Here is a 22,306-nt window from a genome sequence, read left to right on the forward strand (position 1 = left end):
GACTCCAGATACGGTACTATGGTCCATGTTACAGACCTCTCTACAGTCTCTTAGACTCCAGATACAGTACTATGGTCCATGTTACAGACCTCTCTACAGTCTCTTAGACTCCAGATACAGTACTATGGGGCATGTTACAGACCTCTCTACAGTCTCTTAGACTCCAGATACAGTACTATGGTCCATGTTACAGACCTCTCTACAGTCTCTTAGACTCCAGATACAGTACTATGGTCCATGTTACAGACCTCTCTACAGTCTCTTAGACTCCAGATACAGGACTATGGGGCATGTTACAGACCTCTCTACAGTCTCTTAGACTCCAGATACGGTACTATGGGGCATGTTACAGACCTCTCTACAGTCTCTTAGACTCCAGATACGGTACTATGGTCCATGTTACAGACCTCTCTACAGTCTCTTAGACTCCAGATACGGTACTATGGTCCATGTTACAGACCTCTCTACAGTCTCTTAGACTCCAGATACGGTACTATGGTCCATGTTACAGACCTCTCTACAGTCTCTTAGACTCCAGATACAGGACTATGGGGCATGTTACAGACCTCTCTACAGTCTCTTAGACTCCAGATACAGTACTATGGTCCATGTTACAGACCTCTCTACAGTCTCTTAGACTCCAGATACGGTATTATGGTCCATGTTACAGACCTCTCTACAGTCTCTTAGACTCCAGATACGGTACTATGGTCCATGTTACAGACCTCTCTACAGTCTCTTAGACTCCAGATACGGTACTATGGTCCATGTTACAGACCTCTCTACAGTCTCTTAGACTCCAGATACGGTACTATGGTCCATGTTACAGACCTCTCTACAGTCTCTTAGACTCCAGATACAGGACTATGGGGCATGTTACAGACCTCTCTACAGTCTCTTAGACTCCAGATACAGTACTATGGTCCATGTTACAGACCTCTCTACAGTCTCTTAGACTCCAGATACAGTACTATGGTCCATGTTACAGACCTCTCTACAGTCTCTTAGACTCCAGATACAGTATTATGGTCCATGTTACAGACCTCTCTACAGTCTCTTAGACTCCAGATACGGTACTATGGGGCATGTTACAGACCTCTCTACAGTCTCTTAGACTCCAGATACGGTACTATGGTCCATGTTACAGACCTCTCTACAGTCTCTTAGACTCCAGATACGGTACTATGGTCCATGTTACAGACCTCTCTACAGTCTCTTAGACTCCAGATACGGTACTATGGTCCATGTTACAGACCTCTCTACAGTCTCTTAGACTCCAGATACAGTACTATGGTCCATGTTACAGACCTCTCTACAGTCTCTTAGACTCCAGATACAGTACTATGGGGCATGTTACAGACCTCTCTACAGTCTCTTAGACTCCAGATACAGTACTATGGTCCATGTTACAGACCTCTCTACAGTCTCTTAGACTCCAGATACAGTACTATGGTCCATGTTACAGACCTCTCTACAGTCTCTTAGACTCCAGATACAGTACTATGGTCCATGTTACAGACCTCTCTACAGTCTCTTAGACTCCAGATACAGTACTATGGGGCATGTTACAGACCTCTCTACAGTCTCTTAGACTCCAGATACAGTACTATGGTCCATGTTACAGACCTCTCTACAGTCTCTTAGACTCCAGATACAGTACTATGGTCCATGTTACAGACCTCTCTACAGTCTCTTAGACTCCAGATACAGGACTATGGGGCATGTTACAGACCTCTCTACAGTCTCTTAGACTCCAGATACGGTACTATGGGGCATGTTACAGACCTCTCTACAGTCTCTTAGACTCCAGATACGGTACTATGGTCCATGTTACAGACCTCTCTACAGTCTCTTAGACTCCAGATACGGTACTATGGTCCATGTTACAGACCTCTCTACAGTCTCTTAGACTCCAGATACGGTACTATGGTCCATGTTACAGACCTCTCTACAGTCTCTTAGACTCCAGATACAGGACTATGGGGCATGTTACAGACCTCTCTACAGTCTCTTAGACTCCAGATACAGTACTATGGTCCATGTTACAGACCTCTCTACAGTCTCTTAGACTCCAGATACAGTATTATGGTCCATGTTACAGACCTCTCTACAGTCTCTTAGACTCCAGATACGGTACTATGGTCCATGTTACAGACCTCTCTACAGTCTCTTAGACTCCAGATACAGTACTATGGTCCATGTTACAGACCTCTCTACAGTCTCTTAGACTCCAGATACGGTACTATGGTCCATGTTACAGACCTCTCTACAGTCTCTTAGACTCCAGATACGGTACTATGGTCCATGTTACAGACCTCTCTACAGTCTCTTAGACTCCAGATACAGTACTATGGTCAATGTTACAGACCTCTCTACAGTCTCTTAGACTCCAGATACAGTACTATGGTCCATGTTACAGACCTCTCTACAGTCTCTTAGACTCCAGATACAGTACTATGGTCCATGTTACAGACCTCTCTACAGTCTCTTAGACTCCAGATACAGTACTATGGTCCATGTTACAGACCTCTCTACAGTCTCTTAGACTCCAGATACAGGACTATGGGGCATGTTACAGACCTCTCTACAGTCTCTTAGACTCCAGATACGGTACTATGGGGCATGTTACAGACCTCTCTACAGTCTCTTAGACTCCAGATACGGTACTATGGTCCATGTTACAGACCTCTCTACAGTCTCTTAGACTCCAGATACGGTACTATGGTCCATGTTACAGACCTCTCTACAGTCTCTTAGACTCCAGATACGGTACTATGGTCCATGTTACAGACCTCTCTACAGTCTCTTAGACTCCAGATACAGGACTATGGGGCATGTTACAGACCTCTCTACAGTCTCTTAGACTCCAGATACAGTACTATGGTCCATGTTACAGACCTCTCTACAGTCTCTTAGACTCCAGATACGGTACTATGGTCCATGTTACAGACCTCTCTACAGTCTCTTAGACTCCAGATACGGTACTATGGTCCATGTTACAGACCTCTCTACAGTCTCTTAGACTCCAGATACGGTACTATGGTCCATGTTACAGACCTCTCTACAGTCTCTTAGACTCCAGATACAGGACTATGGGGCATGTTACAGACCTCTCTACAGTCTCTTAGACTCCAGATACAGTACTATGGTCCATGTTACAGACCTCTCTACAGTCTCTTAGACTCCAGATACAGTACTATGGGGCATGTTACAGACCTCTCTACAGTCTCTTAGACTCCAGATACAGTACTATGGTCCATGTTACAGACCTCTCTACAGTCTCTTAGACTCCAGATACAGTACTATGGTCCATGTTACAGACCTCTCTACAGTCTCTTAGACTCCAGATACAGGACTATGGGGCATGTTACAGACCTCTCTACAGTCTCTTAGACTCCAGATACGGTACTATGGGGCATGTTACAGACCTCTCTACAGTCTCTTAGACTCCAGATACGGTACTATGGTCCATGTTACAGACCTCTCTACAGTCTCTTAGACTCCAGATACGGTACTATGGTCCATGTTACAGACCTCTCTACAGTCTCTTAGACTCCAGATACGGTACTATGGTCCATGTTACAGACCTCTCTACAGTCTCTTAGACTCCAGATACGGTACTATGGTCCATGTTACAGACCTCTCTACAGTCTCTTAGACTCCAGATACGGTACTATGGTCCATGTTACAGACCTCTCTACAGTCTCTTAGACTCCAGATAAAGGACTATGGGGCATGTTACAGACCTCTCTACAGTCTCTTAGACTCCAGATACAGTACTATGGTCCATGTTACAGACCTCTCTACAGTCTCTTAGACTCCAGATACAGTACTATGGTCCATGTTACAGACCTCTCTACAGTCTCTTAGTCTCCAGATACGGTACTATGGTCCATGTTACAGACCTCTCTACAGTCTCTTAGACTCCAGATACAGTACTATGGTCCATGTTACAGACCTCTCTACAGTCTCTTAGACTCCAGATACAGTACTATGGGGCATGTTACAGACCTCTCTACAGTCTCTTAGACTCCAGATACAGTACTATGGTCCATCTTACAGACCTCTCTACAGTCTCTTAGACTCCAGATACAGTACTATGGTCCATGTTACAGACCTCTCTACAGTCTCTTAGACTCCAGATACGGGACTATGGGGCATGTTACAGACCTCTCTACAGTCTCTTAGACTCCAGATACGGTACTATGGGGCATGTTACAGACCTCTCTACAGTCTCTTAGACTCCAGATACGGTACTATGGTCCATGTTACAGACCTCTCTACAGTCTCTTAGACTCCAGATACGGTACTATGGTCCATGTTACAGACCTCTCTACAGTCTCTTAGACTCCAGATACGGTACTATGGTCCATGTTACAGACCTCTCTACAGTCTCTTAGACTCCAGATACAGGACTATGGGGCATGTTACAGACCTCTCTACAGTCTCTTAGACTCCAGATACAGTACTATGGTCCATGTTACAGACCTCTCTACAGTCTCTTAGACTCCAGATACAGTATTATGGTCCATGTTACAGACCTCTCTACAGTCTCTTAGACTCCAGATACGGTACTATGGTCCATGTTACAGACCTCTCTACAGTCTCTTAGACTCCAGATACAGTACTATGGTCCATGTTACAGACCTCTCTACAGTCTCTTAGACTCCAGATACGGTACTATGGTCCATGTTACAGACCTCTCTACAGTCTCTTAGACTCCAGATACAGGACTATGGGGCATGTTACAGACCTCTCTACAGTCTCTTAGACTCCAGATACAGTACTATGGTCCATGTTACAGACCTCTCTACAGTCTCTTAGACTCCAGATACGGTACTATGGGGCATGTTACAGACCTCTCTACAGTCTCTTAGACTCCAGATACGGTACTATGGTCCATGTTACAGACCTCCCTACAGTCTCTTAGACTCCAGATACGGTACTATGGTCCATGTTACAGACCTCTCTACAGTCTCTTAGACTCCAGATACAGGACTATGGGGCATGTTACAGACCTCTCTACAGTCTCTTAGACTCCAGATACAGTACTATGGTCCATGTTACAGACCTCTCTACAGTCTCTTAGACTCCAGATACGGTACTATGGGGCATGTTACAGACCTCTCTACAGTCTCTTAGACTCCAGATACGGTACTATGGTCCATGTTACAGACCTCCCTACAGTCTCTTAGACTCCAGATACGGTACTATGGGGCATGTTACAGTAACGTTAGAACTGCAGCTGTAGGTGCACTGTTAGCGTCAGCAGTGTGGGGACAAAGAGCTGGAATTGTCATTCACAGCTCATTCAGTAGCCAGGCCTCAGAGTCTATAGCACTGTGCTAACGGGCACCAACCTAACTACAGCAGCTTCAGACTATTAGAGGGACAGTGATTGTCCTCAGGAAGACAGAACAACAGTTTTGCCATCAAGGCACAAACCCCTTCTCCTTATTCTCCTTATTCTCCTTATTCTCCTTATTCTCCTTATTCTCCTTATTCTCCTTATTCTCCTTATTCTCCTCTCCTCTCCTCTCCTCTCCTCTCCTCTCCTCTCCTCTCCTCTCCTCTCCTCTCCTCTCCTCTCCTCTCCTCTCCTCTCCTCTCCTCTCCCTCTCCTCTCCTCTCCTCTCCTCTCTCCTCTCCTCTCCTCTCTCCCCTCCCCTCCCCTCCCCTCCCCTCTCTCAGTCCTCACCTCTCCTCTCTGTTCTGTGGCTGTGTCCCATATGTTCAGCTCTCTCAAAGCAGGTGACAAACTGCAGGTGGACCCCACACCTCCGCTCTAGACCAGCCCCCGTCCAGCAGACCAGAGGGGGGTCAGGAAAGGAAGCTTTCTCTCATCTCGATGACCTCATGTTGGAATGGTGACAGGCAGTAGATCCTGTGTTTTCTCATAGTGTCAAAACATTTATTGGGCCTTTAGCCTGATATCTGTCTGTTTTTTCACATTTATTTATAGAGTGACTGGAATTAAACCAGCACTTACTCTCAAATAACATTATTATTTTTAAGTGCAGTCTCAAATTAATTAAGTGTGAAGGAGGTTTAGTATGTGTAATGAAGGAAGGTTTTAAACTGTTTATCAACCTCGGTTCCCTTGGCATTCATGAAACACATTGAGCTTTTCTGGAACCCAATTATATGGACATGTAATATGAATTGGCTGTGGGTATCGGTGACATTTCAGAATGCATTGAAAGCAAGTGGCTCGCGATATTGGCATTTCACTGAGCCTATGCATGGTTATGCTATCCCATTACAATTTTCATTTAACGGTGGGAAAAATAGTTTTTAGATGACTTTTGTTCGATGCAGAGTTTGTGAGAAATGTTATGCCCGAGGGGTCAGTGTGTGAAATTGTAAAAGCCAGGGCCTCTGCTGGGTATGTAAAACAGTCCCTCTCTCCTTATGTGTGTGTAATGTAAAACAGTCCCTGTCTCCGTGTGTGTGGGTATTGTACAACAGTCCCTCTCTCCGTGTGTGTGGGTATTGTAAAACAGTCCCTGTCTCTGTGTGTGTGGGTATTGTAAAACAGTCCCTGTCTCCGTGTGTGTGGGTATTGTAAAACAGTCCCTGTCTCTGTGTGTGTGGGTATTGTAAAACAGTCCCTGTCTCCGTGTGTGTGGGTATTGTAAAACAGTCCCTGTCTCCGTGTGTGTGGGTATTGTACAACAGTCCCTCTCTCCGTGTGTGTGGGTATTGTAAAACAGTCCCTGTCTCTGTGTGTGTGGGTATTGTAAAACAGTCCCTGTCTCTGTGTGTGTGGGTATTGTAAAACAGTCCCTCTCTCCGTGTGTGTGGGTATTGTAAAACAGTCCCTGTCTCTGTGTGTGTGGGTATTGTAAAACAGTCCCTGTCTCTGTGTGTGTGGGTATTGTAAAACAGTCACTGTCTCCGTGTGTGTGGGTATTGTAAAACAGTCCCTGTCTCTGTGTGTGTGGGTATTGTAAAACAGTCCCTCTCTCCGTGTGTGTGGGTATTGTAAAACAGTCCCTGTCTCTGTGTGTGTGGGTATTGTAAAACAGTCCCTGTCTCTGTGTGTGTGGGTATTGTAAAACAGTCCCTGTCTCCGTGTGTGTGGGTATTGTAAAACAGTCCCTGTCTCCGTGTGTGTGGGTATTGTAAAACAGTCCCTGTCTCCGTGTGTGTGGGTATTGTAAAACAGTCCCTGTCTCCGTGTGTGTGGGTATTGTAAAACAGTCCCTGTCTCTGTGTGTGTGGGTATTGTACAACAGTCCCTGTCTCTGTGTGTGTGGGTATTGTAAAACAGTCCCTGTCTCTGTGTGTGTGGGTATTGTAAAACAGTCCCTGTCTCTGTGTGTGTGGGTATTGTAAAACAGTCCCTGTCTCCGTGTGTGTGGGTATTGTAAAACAGTCCCTGTCTCCGTGTGTGTGGGTATTGAGTAGAACTACCTGGTGTTAAAATAAAGCAAATGGTCTGTGTCAGTTTAAAAGTGTGGTACAAGGCAGTTTTAATAGATGCGATACTTGTTGGTGGGAGACATGATGATCTTAACACTGATTTTCAGTGTTAACAGGTTTGAATATTACGAAGAGTGTGTGTGTCTGTGTGTGCATTAGCTGGATGCACCCACCTCGCCAGGTGAAACATACAGCGACAGTGAGTGATGTGACAGGCTTGCAAATCTTTATAAATGAATAAAAGAACCCCCCAGACAGATGTGTAGAGGATGTTTGGGGGACGTGCTGAGAATGGAGAGGAGGAGGGAAGGAGGGACTAGTGCCAGCCTCGCAGCCGGACGGCCATCTTAGGGCTGTTATCACTGCCAGCTTGTTTGTGACACCTGAACCAAATCTCCCTCTCTCTCTCTCTCTCTCTCTCTCTCTCCCTCTCTCTCTCTCTGTGACATTAGTACTTTAAAACGATTAGAGGTTTGAAGTTTTTAAAAAAACTATAGTTTTAAGAAGAATTTGTCAAAATAGACATCAAGATGTTTTTAAGGCACTTACATGATTCAGAGGACATTTCATACAATTTCAGCCCTGTGGTCACATGAGCTTCACTGTAGTATACAACCAAACTAGGTAATTCAACAGTTAATTACAGCTTGAATGAATATGCTTTAAGACTGAAATGTGTCTTACACTGTTAGTCTTCAATGCTTTCTAAATGAGGTGGGGAAGCATCAACATTTCTATTCAGGTGATGGAATAGGGTTTTATATTGTCAATGGCTCCTGCAGTGTAAGGATTCTGATTGCTGTTCTCTCTCTTCAAAGAACTCATTTCTGAATCCCAGGCAAAATGGAAAAAGTGTTTGAATGGTTTTGCTCTAAATGGAAAGAAAATTACACACTCTCGCTCTGAAACTTTGTGCAACTTTAAGATTAGCCCTCTGTGGAGAAGTAGCTGAAGTAGCCAACATTGACCCCTTGCTTACCTTTCCACTCTATTCCAGATGAGACGACCTACGACAACTCTGGTTCTTCTGATCTACCCAATGACCCGACAGCCTCCCCCCATCCCACTCACCCAGTGGCCGGCCTGCTGTTGTTGGATGAGGAGCCTTTATCAGTCATCCAACCAGATGGCAGGGCTGTGTCAGAGGGGGTGGGGCTGAGAGAGCAGCCGGCCTTTTCCTCTATACTGACCCTGCTGGCGGACAAACACCCTCAGAGCTTGGTCCAATCCAAGGCCTCGCCAACCATCACCAAGGACAACAACCGAACGAGCCAGTGGCCTTCGGTGGCTCCCTTCTCCTCTTCTTCTCCTGTGGAGCCGAGCAGAGACCTGTCTGACAGCTCAGGTTTGACTCCCAGCATGCTTCACCAGACTGTTACCATGGCGTCATCAATGCCAGTGTCATCAGTGGCGTCCTTCATGACTGGGGATTGGAGGGCAGTGTCATCATCAGCACCTACATTGTTCTCATCATCATCAGCAATATTATCATCATCACCCTCACCATCATCATCATCATCATCACCATCCTCAACATCACCATCACCATCAACAGCAGCAATATCATCACCATCATCACCACCACCATCATCCTCCGCAGCAGCAATATCATCATCAGCATCATCACTATCATCATCACAATCACCAGCATCATCATATGAATGGTTAATAACAACAGCAGCTGCTTCATCCTATGACAACTCAAGCCCGTCTAACCCTGTCAGTTTGACACAAACGGCATCATCAATGTCATCTGTGTTTCCTCTGAAAAAACCATCATTGAATCCCCCAATCCAATCCAGCATTGGTTTAGATGTAGATATATTTACTGTCACAAAGAGCTTACCAAACACACCAGTTCCCCTCTCTGACTCCCCTCACCAATCACTCACTAGAGGAGTGACCACAGAGACCAGTGGCACCAAGACACAAGTCAGGACTCAGGACTCCGCAGCACCAGCATTGGTTCAATCCCATGGCTTGTATGGGACACACAGGACAACATCATCAAACAAAATAGACACCAGCCCTTTCACAACATGGAAACCAGCAAAGACAGAACTGGACCACTTCACCTCTACTAGGGTTACCTCTGGAAACGTCCCTTTCACCGTTTCAGCCAGGACCATCAGATCCTCAGGCAGCCGTAGTACCAGAACTGTTTTCAGTAACAACAGAGAGACAAGCGCTTTACCTCTCTCCTCTCATGTCCAGGACAGTCAAGCTGATCAAAGCCAACAGGGAGTTTTACAAACTGCCCGCTCAGCATTGCTGTCATCTCCACCTACTCCACTACAAGGATATTTAGTTCCTAGTCTCGTCACAGGGGAAAATATCAGTGCAGCACTAAACAGGGCGAATAGAGATAAGACATGGACAGGTAGTCAGACAGCTTTTATAAGAAGCGCCTGGCCTGTAGCAGTTACTTCAGTGCCTTCTCATGCTGTATATTCAAGTGAATCACCGGCTGTGACGACCAGCATATCAGCAAAGTATTTCCCTATCTCATCTAACTCCTTACCAACCGTGTCAGATACCGACTCACCCCGCTCAGACAAAACAGGGGCTAAATTAACAGGCTCTTACTGGAGTACAGCATCTCCTCAGAGCTCATCATATCCCAGGGATTTAGGGACAGCCACAGGTCACAGCAGCTCAAGTGCTCCTGACCCCAATAGGAATAATGATGAGGGAGGAAGAGCAGGGACAGACGTCATCTTGGAGTCAACTGCTCAGACAACAAGTCCAGCCTTCAGTGACTCCACTCTCAGCTCTGTGTCTGGAACACTGAGTGACTCACCCATGTCTTCTAGTAGCGTAACCATTGGAGATGTAGGATTGACCCCTCTAACCTCACTGACCCCTTCCTTGAATTCTGACACAGGCCTGATGTCACTTCCTGTCACTGATCCATCAGCTTTACCTCAGCACCTAAGACAGGCGTTAACCTCTCCCACCCTGCATGCTAGTCCCTCAACAGTACCCCAGGGTCCCCAATTCACCCTCTCCACCATCTTGACCACCAAGCACCCTTACTTTAACCCAACTGTCTCTAGTCTCCACAGAACTGATGATACACTGACCCAGTCTGGCTCTAGAGGAACCACTCCAACACACAGACCTGTAGTGCCGTTAGCGACGCCTCGCGCTACCTCACCATCAGCCACCCAGTTTCAAACAAGGCCATTGTATATTTCTGTTAGCACAGGGTCTGAGGTAGGTTCCCCTGATATGACCCCTGATATGTCCCTCCTTACGTCACCTGAAATGTCAGCAGAAATGTCCCCTGTAAATCCCTCTGAAATGTCAACTGAAATGTCCCTTGTAATGACCACTGACACAGTAGAGAGAGCCTTGTCCTCAACATTGTCCTCACTGTTTGTCACCTCACCCAAACCTACTGCGACAGGCGAGACAGACCACATCTTTCAAACACTCTCCACAGCCCAGGTCCACTCCACAGCCCAGGTCCACTCCACAGCCCAGGTCCACTCCACAGCCCAGGTCCACTCCAGAGCCCAGGTCCACTCCACAGCCCAGGTCCACTCCACAGCCCAGGTCCACTCCAGAGCCCAGGTCCACTCCAGAGCCCAGGTCCACTCAACAGCCCAGGTCCACTCCAGTTCACCTGAACATCTGACACCACTTGATGCTTCTAGTCATACACACAAGCCTGCTGAGAACACTGCATCTCAGCCAAGTACAGAGACTGGCTCAGTTTCACCCCTTTCTGCTATAGTTGAGGATTCCCTCACTTACATCACAGACATAAGCGTTGGTGTTTATAAGGGAACACCCCCATTAATGGGTTCTCCAACACCCTCCTCTTATGTTACAGAGGACTCCTTGATTTCCAGAGGGACCGACACTGAAGATTCTCCTTATCCACGCCCCACTGGTATCCCTGCATCTGTTAATACTGCAGAGGCTGTATTGACTCCTCTTAACATTGTCTCCCACAGAGAGGAAACTACAAAAAGGGAAAAATATATTCTCTCTACTATGTCAGAAAGTCCCACAGTCATGAGGGAATACCCTACTCAGTCACAGACACCATTAACAAATGAGCATAGCTATCTTTCTCATTCTGATATAGACAGGAAAATGGACGTGTCCTCAACTGCATCATCTAAATATTTTAATACCATAACCTCTGATATAGAAGGACTTTCCACTAAAAGCCTGGAACTCAATGGACATAATGCAGATCTTTCTCTAACACCTGTCTCATCTCACTCAGCTGATAGCACATTCTCCCCTGGTGCATCTACAGTGATGTCAAATGGGAGTGAGGAGACCTTTGTTGGACACACGTCTGTCACATATTCTAAAGCAATACCATTACCCAAGCCGTGGAGTTTGAAACCAGCCAATCTGATGGCTTCTATATCCTCCACTACACAGAAGAGAACCACGGAGAACAACACTCTCCTCTTAGAAGGGGTAACATCAGCATTATCAGTGTCCATGCCAGAGAACAACACTCCCCTGTTAGAAGCGGTGACATCAGCATTATCAGTGTCCATGCCAGAGAACAACACTCCCCTGTTAGAAGAGGTAACATCAGCATTATCAGTGTCCATGCCAGAGAACAACACTCCCCTGTTAGAAGAGGTAACATCAGCATTATCAGTGTCCATGCCAGAGAACAACACTCCCCTGTTAGAAGAGGTAACATCAGCATTATCAGTGTCCATGCCAGAGAACAACACTCCCCTGTTAGAAGAGGTAACATCAGCATTATCAGTGTCCATGCCAGAGAACAACACTCCCCTGTTAGAAGAGGTAACATCAGCATTATCAGTATCCATGCCAGAGAACAACACTCCCCTGTTAGAAGCGGTGACATCAGCATTATCAGTGTCCAAGCCAGTCTCTACCACAACTGATAACTATGTGACTATTTCAGCCATCATCTCCCTCTCATCTGCCCATCATAACAAATATACAGCGTCTGAGGGGAATGTAAGTGTTAGCACGCCGGAGTCTGTCACTATTTCTGACGCAACAGTTCTGAATACCCCTACACCCCATAAACATGTCACTATGGATACGGGACATACTGACTCAACAATGAAAGTTGTATCTTCACAAGTTGACTCACCGTCATCATCATCACCATTATCACTTTCATCACCATTATCATCATCATCGTCACCATCATCATCGTCACAATCATCATCATCATCAACATCACCATCATCATCATCATCACCATTATTATCATCATCACCATCATCATCACCATCATCATCATCACCATCATCATCACCATCACCATCATCATCATCATCATCACCATCATCATCATCATCACCATTATTATCATCATCACCATCATCATCATCACCAGTATCATCACCATCATCGTCACCATCATCATCATCATCACCATTATCATCATCATCATCATCCTCGTCTTCATCCCCATCATCATCATCAGCACTATCTTCAGCAATATCTTCATTTTTACCATTGTTATCAATGACATCGTCATCATCCGTCGTCTCACACCAATCTCACATCAGCAGTGTGTCCAGTCCCACCACAGCTCCCAGTCTGTCCTCCCTCTCCACGGAACGTTCTGATTCAACATCATCATCCACTTCTGGATTGAGTTTGAGTGTGATGTCGCCATCCCCATCAAGTGTCTTCCCCTCCACTGGTATGACGTCATCACCCTCTGCCCTTATTTCACCTGCTCTTACATCATCATCCTCCGCCCTCATGTCCCGTGGTGTTACTTCATCACCCAGCGCCCTGGCATCCAGTGTGACATCATCATCCACTGTCCGCTTGTCCACTGGTATGATGACATCATCCTCCGCACTCATGTCCCGTGGTGTTACATCATCATTAATCGCCCTGGCATCCAGTGTGACATCATCATTCCCCTCCCATCTCTCAGAGGAAGTGAGTGTGACTTCTGTTCTTGTTACAGAGACAGCGATGGAGGAGTTAACCATGGGAACATCCATAGAGACAGGGGTTAATTTCCCCAAAGACAACGAGACCAGTTTATCCCAAACAGGGAACCTCACCTTCGCCGACAGGCCTGCACTTACAACATCACAGGTGTCACCTTTGACCTCTCGAGAGGACACAACGACTGCATCCCTCCAGCTCACAACTGTGACCACCACAACCATAGCTTCAACCACAACCACTGCACGTCCTGCAACCACGACTACAACACAGCCAATCACAGAGACCCCAACCACAACAACAACACGCAGAACTACAACCACTACCACCACCACTGCTCCAGCCTCCAGGCGGACACTGTCACCTACAATCCCAAAGACGAAACCCAGAGGGACTACAACCAGCCTCCTCACCCCCTTCCCCTTCATCACCACCATGGAGGCTCCACCCCGACAGTGTAACGTCACAGAGAAGATCTGGGTTAAAACAAGTAAGAGCCACTTACAGTATTTTAACAACTCAAGGAAAAAGAATGCCATTAACTTTTTCTCAACAGGTTGCTATTGCCATTGTAGGTAGTAGTTGGGGTTATGGTTGTAATTACAGAGATATATAGTTGACTATATAGTTCTATTTTCCAAATAAAATATGCCCTCCCTCTCTCTTCTCCCTCCTCCTCCTCTCTCTCTCTCTCTCTCTCTCTCTCTCTCTCTCTCTCTCTCTCTCTCTCTCTCTCTCTCTCTCTCTCTCTCCCTCCCCCTCTCTCTCTCTCCCCCTCTCTCTCTCTCTCCCACCCACTCTCTCTCCCCCTCCCATCTTTTTCTCTCTACAGTTCTGACCATCCATGTGAGAAGGAACCGCCTGGACAGCATCCAGAGACAGAACCTGCGTAGAGGGCTGACCCAGGCTCTGAGGAGAGCTCTGAACGACACCACTGCCCAGGCTCAGGTCAGCAGGACACACATATACACACTCTCTCTCTCTCTCTCTCTCTCTCTCTCTCTCTCTCTCTCTCTCTCTCTCTCTCTCTCTCTCTCTCTCTCTCTCTCTCTCTCTCTCTCTCTCTCTCTCTCTCTCTCTCTCTCTCTCTCTCTCTCTCTCTCTCTCTCTCTCTCTCTCTCTCTCTATCCCTCTCTCTCTATCCCTCTCTCTTTCATGTGTTGTGTGTTGTGTAGTCTCTACCGAGTCCCCAACAACCGGATGTTCAGGTTTTCAGGGGAAATTAAAAAAGAGAGCCTGTGACTCGACTTCCACTTTTGGACATTAATAATAATAATAATAATATAATAACATTAACAAGGCGACACCAGGGTGACTTAACTCTAGCACCACATTTACTGGATTGGTTGAACAGTGCAGAAGAGAACCTCACCAGACAGTTTATTTTCTTCTCGTCAAGACCAGTATGTAGGGTATCTGGTTTCAGGCGTTTGTTTTACACCTGCTACGCTAGGTTATGTGTGTTAAGATAGAGGATGCGGGTCTGGGCAGAGGAGATGTAGTCTTTGTTTGTGTGTGTCTGTAAGTTGTTGTTCGTATGTGTATGTTTGTATTTGTTGTAAATAAATAAATAATAATATTAATAATGTAATCAACATTTGTAGAGGACCCGGCAGCCTATTTAGTTGGTGTGGAGCAGCAGCAGTTGAGACTGAGGCGATTCAGGTGCAAAAATAGGTTGTATTTATTTTACAAAGAAGACTGGATCCAGAGGTGAGGATGTACAAAATGTACAGATGGCAAAAATGATGAAAATAATTGACCCAAAAAAAGTACTTGAAAAACGAATTTACTTAGCCAAAACCCGACTCAAGGATTAAGGCAAAACATGTAAAAGACTGGGCAAAACGCCCACCTCACACATCTGAGTATAAGGCAGCTAAAATAACAGCATGTTACTTAGAGAAGCAGATCTTCATGAAATTGGAAGGACCATGCAGGGATCCTCATGTAGGCTAACTGTGAGGAGCGATGAGGATTCATTTAGAAATTAGGTTGACAGAATATGTCCCTGAAGGTATGGGGTGGTGATGTCACATCCTAGGGACCGCACCAAGATGAAAACCAGATAAGACAGCAGACTGTGTGACCCCAGGTGAGAAACCAAGGGCCCTGTTCAATCTCCACTGGTTACATTTACGTCATTTAGCAGACGCTCTTATCCAGAGCCACTTACAGTTAGTGAGTGCATACATTTTCCATACTGGCCCCCTGTGGGAAACGAACCCACAACCCTGGCGTTGCAAGCGCCATGCTCTACCAACTGAGCTACACAGGGTTACCTAGTTACTTGGAGAAGTCTAACAACACAGTACTCTCCTCCTCTGTTTTGATTTAACCAAGGGCCCTGTTCAATCACAACTAGTTACCAAGTTACCTGGAGAAGTCTAACAACACAGGACACTCCTCCTCTGTTTTGATTTAACCAAGGGCCCTGTTCAATCACAACTAGTGACCAAGTTACCTGGAGAAGTCTAACAACACAGTACTCTCCTCTCCTGTATTGATTTACAGCATAATGATAAGACATGATATAAAGCTGTGTGATGTTGAGTGTTGTCTTTATTTAATACAGAACCATGTCATTCCAAACTGTCAGCAAAAGGAGCATTATTTCATCAGACTTTCCCCCAAAAAAACGTTTCTACCAGGTTTAGGTTCAACACAGCCATACAGCCCCTGGGTTTGAAAAGCTCACCGTTTCTTTGCAGTGATGATATGGAAACATATTTTTCCAATACAACACAATAACTGTCGTGGATTAAACAGTCATGGCTCCTCTAGCCAGAATCATTCTCCTTCCCTATAAGCCTGTAATACCTCCACTCACTGTGGCTGTAGATCAGGGGGACCTCTTGGTTATGATATGAGAGACTGCACTGAGACACAGTGGCAGCAGGGAGGGTGTGTGTGTGTGTGTGTGTGTGTGTGTGTGTGTGTGTGTCTGTCTGTCTGTGTGTGTGTCTGTGTCTGTGTCTGTCTGTCTGTGTGTGTGTCTGTGTCTGTGTCTGTCTGTGTGTGTGTCTGTCTGTCTGTGTGTGTGTCTGTGTCTGTGTCTGTCTGTCTGTGTGTGTGTCTGTCTGTCTGTGTGTGTGTCTGTGTCTGTGTGTATAGAGCATTTTTTATGTAAATGCACATCCATGAGAAATCACCCCTTTCAATGGCTGGAAATGAATTTGGTATTAGAAGGCAACATGCATTTCTAATATGGCCTTGAGATAAATGGAGCAGCAATGTGATCCCTGTGTAACAGACATACTGTTTGTCTCCACACAGACTCCACTGGGTATGAGTACCTTCTGATGAGTGTGTGTGTGCGTTTGTGTATGTGTGTGTTTTCGGGTGCAATGGGACTGTGTAGAATATTATTTCCCTGAATGAAGCGGGGATGGAATATTTGGGACTGATTCCAATGTGAAGGTTATAGGAACCTTCAGGAGTCATAGACGTGTGGTACTGCAGGTCTCCTGTTCCTCTCTCTCACTCTCTCTCTCGCTCTGACTTAATATCTTCCTGTTCCTCTCTCTCACTTTCTCTCTCGCTCTGACTTAATATCTTCCTGTTCCTCTCTCTCATTCTCTCTGTCTCTCTCCTATCTCAAGTTTTAAGTTTCAAGTTTTAAGTTTTAATGTCACGTGCACAAGTATAGTGAAATGCCTTTCTTGCGAGCTCCAAACCCAGCGATGCAGTAATCAATCAATGAATGTACTGTAGCACTAAAAATAGGTAGAACACACGCAGACGAGAAATAAAAATAAGAAATAAGAACAGGAGAAAATAAGACGCTAAATACAGGGTCAGTTCCAGGGTCAGTAGCTATATACAGGGACAGTTCCAGGGTCAGTAGCTATATACAGGGTCAGTTCCAGGGTCAGTAGCTATATACAGGGTCAGTTCCAGGGTCAGTAGCTATATACAGGGACAGTTCCAGGGTCAGTTGCTATATACAGGGACAGTTCCAGGGTCAGTTGCTATATACAGGGACAGTTCCAGGGTCAGTAGCTATATACAGGGACAGTTCCAGGGTCAGTAGCTATATACAGGGACAGTTCCAGAGTCAGTAGCTATATACAGGGACAGTTCCAGGGTCAATAGCTATATACAGGGTCAGTTCCAGGGTCAGTAGTTATATACAGTGTCTGTTCCAGGGTCAGTAGCTACAGTGGGGGAAAAAAGTATTTAGTCAGCAACTATGACAGACAAAATGAGAAAAAAAAATCCAGAAAATCACATTGTAGGATTTTTAATGAATTTATTTGCAAATTATGGTGGAAAATAAGTATTTGGTCAATAACAAAAGTTTCTCAATACTTTGTTAAATACCCTTTGTTGGCAATGACACAGGTCAAACGTTTTCTGTAAGTCTTCACAAGGTTTTCACACACTGTTGCTGGTATTTTGGCCCATTCCTCCATGCAGATCTCCTCTAGAGCAGTGATGTTTTGGGGCTGTCGCTGGGCAACACGGACTTTCAACTCCCTCCAAAGATTTTCTATGGGGTTGAGATCTGGAGACTGGCTAGGCCACTCCAGGACCTTGAAATGCTTCTTACGAGCCACTCCTTCGTTGCCCGGGCGGTGTGTTTGGGATCATTGTCATGCTGAAAGACCCAGCCACGTTTCATCTTCAATGCCCTTGCTGATGGAAGGAGGTTTTCACAAAAAATCTCACGATACATGGCCCCATTCATTCTTTCCTTTACACGGATCAGTCGTCCTGGTCCCTTTGCAGAAAAACAGCCCCAAAGCATGATGTTTCCACCCCCATGCTTCACAGTAGGTATGGTGTTCTTTGGATGCAACTCAGCATTCTTTGTCCTCCAAACACGACGAGTTGAGTTTTTACCAAAAAGTTATATTTTGGTTTCATCTGACCATATGACATTCTCCCAATCCTCTTCTGGATCATCCATATGCACTCTAGCAAACTTCAGACGGGCCTGGACATGTACTGGCTTAAGCAGGGGGACACGTCTGGCACTGCAGGATTTGAGTCCCTGGCGGCGTAGTGTGTTACTAATGGTAGGCTTTGTTACTTTGGTCCCAGCTCTCTGCAGGTCATTCACTAGGTCCCCCCGTGTGGTTCTGGGATTTTTGCTCACCGTTCTTGTGATCATTTTGACCCCACGGGGTGAGATCTTGTGTGGAGCACCAGATCGAGGGAGATTATCAGTGGTCTTGTATGTCTTCCATTTCCTAATAATTGCTCCCACAGTTGATTTCTTCAAACCAAGCTGCTTACCTATTGCAGATTCCGTCTTCCCAGCCTGGTGCAGGTCTACAATTTTGTTTCTGGTGTCCTTTGACAGCTCTTTGGTCTTGGCCATAGTGGAGTTTGGAGTGTGACTGTTTGAGGTTGTGGACAGGTGTATTTTATACTGATAACAAGTTCAAACAGGTGCCATTAATACAGGTAACGAGTGGAGGACAGAGGAGCCTCTTAAAGAAGAAGTTACAGGTCTGTGAGAGCCAGACATCTTGCTTGTTTGTAGGTGACCAAATACTTATTTTCCACCATAATTTGCAAATAAATTCATTAAAAATCCTACCTTCTCAATTTGTCTGTCATAGTTGACGTGTACCTATGATGAAAATGACAGGCCTCTCTCATCTTTTTAAGTGGGAGAACTTGCACAATTGGTGGCTGACTAAATACTTTTTTCCCCCACTGTATATACAGGGACAGTTCCAGGGTCAGTAGCTATATACAGGGTCAGTTCCAATTCCATATTTACAATGTGCAGGGATACTGGAGCGATAGAGGTAGATATGTTTAGGGGTAACAATTTCTAAAAAACATAATTCCACTTTGACATTATGGGGTATTGTGTGTAGCCCAGTGACACAAAATCTAAATTTAATCCATTTTAAATTCAGGCTGTAACACAACAAAATGTGGAAAAAGTAAAGGGATGTGAATACTTTCTGACGGGACTGTAGATAATGTATAGTGGTAAGGTGACTAGGCAATAGGATATATGATAAACAGAGTAGCAGCAGCGTAATGATGATTGTATGTGAGTGTGTGCGCGTGTGTGTAGAGTCAGTATAAATGTGTGTGCATGTTATGTGTGTGTTGGAGTGTCAGTCCTGTGATTGTGCAAAGAGACAGGTCAAAAATAAAAGTAAAATCCAAGGGTCAACACAGATAGTCTGTGTAGCCACTCTGTTAGCTATTTAACAGTCTTATGGCTTGGGTATAGAAGCTGTTCAGGAGCCTGTTGGTGTCAGACTTGATGCATCGGTACCGCTTGCCATGCGGAAGCAGAGAGAACAGTCTATGCCTTGGGCCTTGGGTGGCTGGAGTCTCTAACGATTTTTCGGACCTTCCTTTCACACCGCCTTTTCTAGAGGTCCTGGATGGCAGGGAGCTCGGCCCCAGTGATGTATTGAGCTGTCCGCACCACCCACTGTAGCGCCATGTAATCGAGGGTGGTGCTGTTGCCATGCTAAGCAGTGATGGAGCCACTGAGGGCCCATGCCAAACCTTTTCTTTCTCCTGAGGGGGAAGAGGCGCTGTTGCGCTTTCTTCACTACTGTGCCTACAGGGAGGAGGTCAGTGACCTGGAAGTGAGTGGACTATTTAAGTCCTTAGTGATTTGGATACCGAGGAACTTTGATATTTTGACCCGCTTTACTGCAGCCCCGTCGATGTGGATGGGGGCGTTCTCGACCCCCCGTTACCTGTAGTCCACGATCAGCTCCTTGGTCTTACTGACGTTGAGGGAGTGGTTGTTGTCCTGGCACCACACTGCCAGGTCACTGACCTCCTCCCTATAGGCTGTCTCATCATCGCCGGTGATCAGGCCTACCACCGTCGTGTCTTCAGCAAACTTGATGATGGTGTTGGAGTCGTGCATGGCCACGCAGTCATGGGTGAACAGGGAGTACAGGAGGGGACTACACACACACCCCTGTGGGACCCCCGTGTTGAGGGTCAGCGTGGCGGGGGTGATGTTGCCTACCCTCACCACCTTGGGTCGGCCCGTCAGGAAGTCCAGGATCTCTCTCTCTTTCCTCTGTTCTTTCTCACTCTCGCTATATCTCTTTTTCTCTTCCTACTGTATCTCTTTTTCTCTGTCTTTCTCTATCTCTATCTCTCGCTCGCTCCATAGCACTTCCCAGCTAGCACATGACGTTCTGAGAACCATATGTTTCTTAAAGCTTGGTGAGAGTGTGGTTGTCCTATGGTTATTTTGCATACAACCTTCCCACAATGCTCTGGGAATGGTGCAGAATACCCTGCTAGCACACAACGTTCTGAGAACCATTATGGTTCTTAGGTGGGAATTTCAGTACTTCAGCATAACATTTTCTACAGGTTTCCTCGTGGTTCTATTTAAAGTCATGTTCTCAGAATGTTCAGAGAACATTAAGTAACAACGTTCTTCTGTGGGAATTTCAGTACTTCAGCATAACATTTTCTACAGGTTTCCTCGTGGTTCTATTTAAAGTAATGTTCTCAGAACATTAAGTAAACTTTCCATAAAAACCACAAGAAAATATTAGTAACGTTCAAAGAACGTTCTGAGAATGTTATTTAAAAACATATACATTCCGTTCTCAGCGTCAACAAAACTCTCTCTATCTTCTATCTTGTTAAGTGTGTTGAGGTGTGTTGGCAATGCACACTAATTGGCCGCACATGATCTTAATGAGTGCTTGTTTCCTTTGAAATGGGGTCTGTTTGAATAGACTAAAATGAACAGCTTTGTATGAGTAAAAAAAAACATGGCATGCTAGCTCCATCCTGGTGGTGCAGTGGGCTAATTCCATGGGTAGAGAACAAAAGATCATCGGTTCAAATCTCACTGATGCTGTGCCATAAAAAATAAATTTGCTTGCATGATTAATGCCTAAGCCAGGGTTCTTCAATTCCGGTCCTGGAGGGCCGAAACACTTCTGTTTTTTATTTCTACCTGGTAGTTAATTGCACTCACCTGGTGTCCCAGGTCTGAATTAGCCCCTGATTAGAAGGAAAGGATGAAAAACAGAGGTGTTTTGGCCCTCCAGGACCGGAATTGAAGAACCCTGGCCTAAGCAAATTAATTTCCATGTGTCTTATCTGTGCTTGGAGTTCTGAACAGTTAAGCTAACAGGCTTATTGAAACATGTTCTCAGAGCGTTATTTAATTACCTTCAAATAAACAATAATTTCTGTTCTCAAAACGTTAATAAAACCTCCCAGGAAAACTTTCAGGGAACCATAGTAAAATGTTCTCAGAACTTCCCTGCAACCTAAAAATGTACGTTTCCAGAACAGGCAAAAATGCACTTTCCCACAACTTCAAGGAAAAAAGTATTTTAAATGAGAAATTATTTTACAGTCATCAGTGCTCAGTCCCAGGGGAAAATGTTTTGTTTGTTTTTAACTACAGGGCAGAGATGGTTACTAGGAGCGATAGAGAGGGGGAAGGCCATAAGAATGATGAGGAGCAGCAGACTAAATGACTTTCATTTGACAACACCAGAGGAAAGCTATTATAACAAAGTGAAAGCTTCTGGCCTTTAAATGAAAGATGTTCATTGAGGTGAAAAGAGTGGAATGCTGAACTGACTGAAGTCTAAAGTCCTTTGAGATAATCCATTGATGGCCTTTCACATCGGCCAGATAGAGTTAGGAGGGTGCGTTACCACTCACCGACCTTTCCTGAAACCCAGTCTTTGAATAACGGCTGGGCCGGTGTAGTGATGGTGAATGGGACGGTTCATAACAAGGCTTGATTGTGATGGGAATACTGTCAACTCATGGTAATATCCAGACTGTATGGGCTCTCAGTGTGGTAACCAAGGGGACTGTCTGTCAACAAAGGTATTCACTCTAGTTAGGATGAGGGATTTGATCTGTTTCACTTCTCTCTCACAACCCCCCTCTCTCTCTCTCTCTCTCTCTCTCTCTCTCTCTCTCTCTCTCTCTCTCTACCTCTCTACCTCTCTTTCTCTCTCGGTCACAGAAA

General features: G+C 45.4%; 1 protein-coding gene across 2 annotated transcripts in view; it reads left to right on the top strand.

The window, feature by feature from the left end:
* Positions 1-22,306, top strand: part of kiaa1549lb (KIAA1549-like b) — a 123,252-nt gene that overhangs the window by 50,491 nt on the left and 50,455 nt on the right. For both annotated transcript variants that reach the window (XM_045215113.1, XM_045215112.1), the window contains exons 2-4: positions 8,423-8,770; positions 13,367-13,840; positions 14,183-14,298. In XM_045215113.1, the coding sequence (XP_045071048.1) occupies positions 8,423-8,770; positions 13,367-13,840; positions 14,183-14,298 (938 nt within the window). The remainder of the gene's footprint in view (positions 1-8,422; positions 8,771-13,366; positions 13,841-14,182; positions 14,299-22,306) is intronic.

Source organism: Coregonus clupeaformis, unplaced genomic scaffold, assembly GCF_020615455.1.
Source record: "Coregonus clupeaformis isolate EN_2021a unplaced genomic scaffold, ASM2061545v1 scaf0369, whole genome shotgun sequence".
Lineage (NCBI taxonomy): Eukaryota > Metazoa > Chordata > Actinopteri > Salmoniformes > Salmonidae > Coregonus > Coregonus clupeaformis.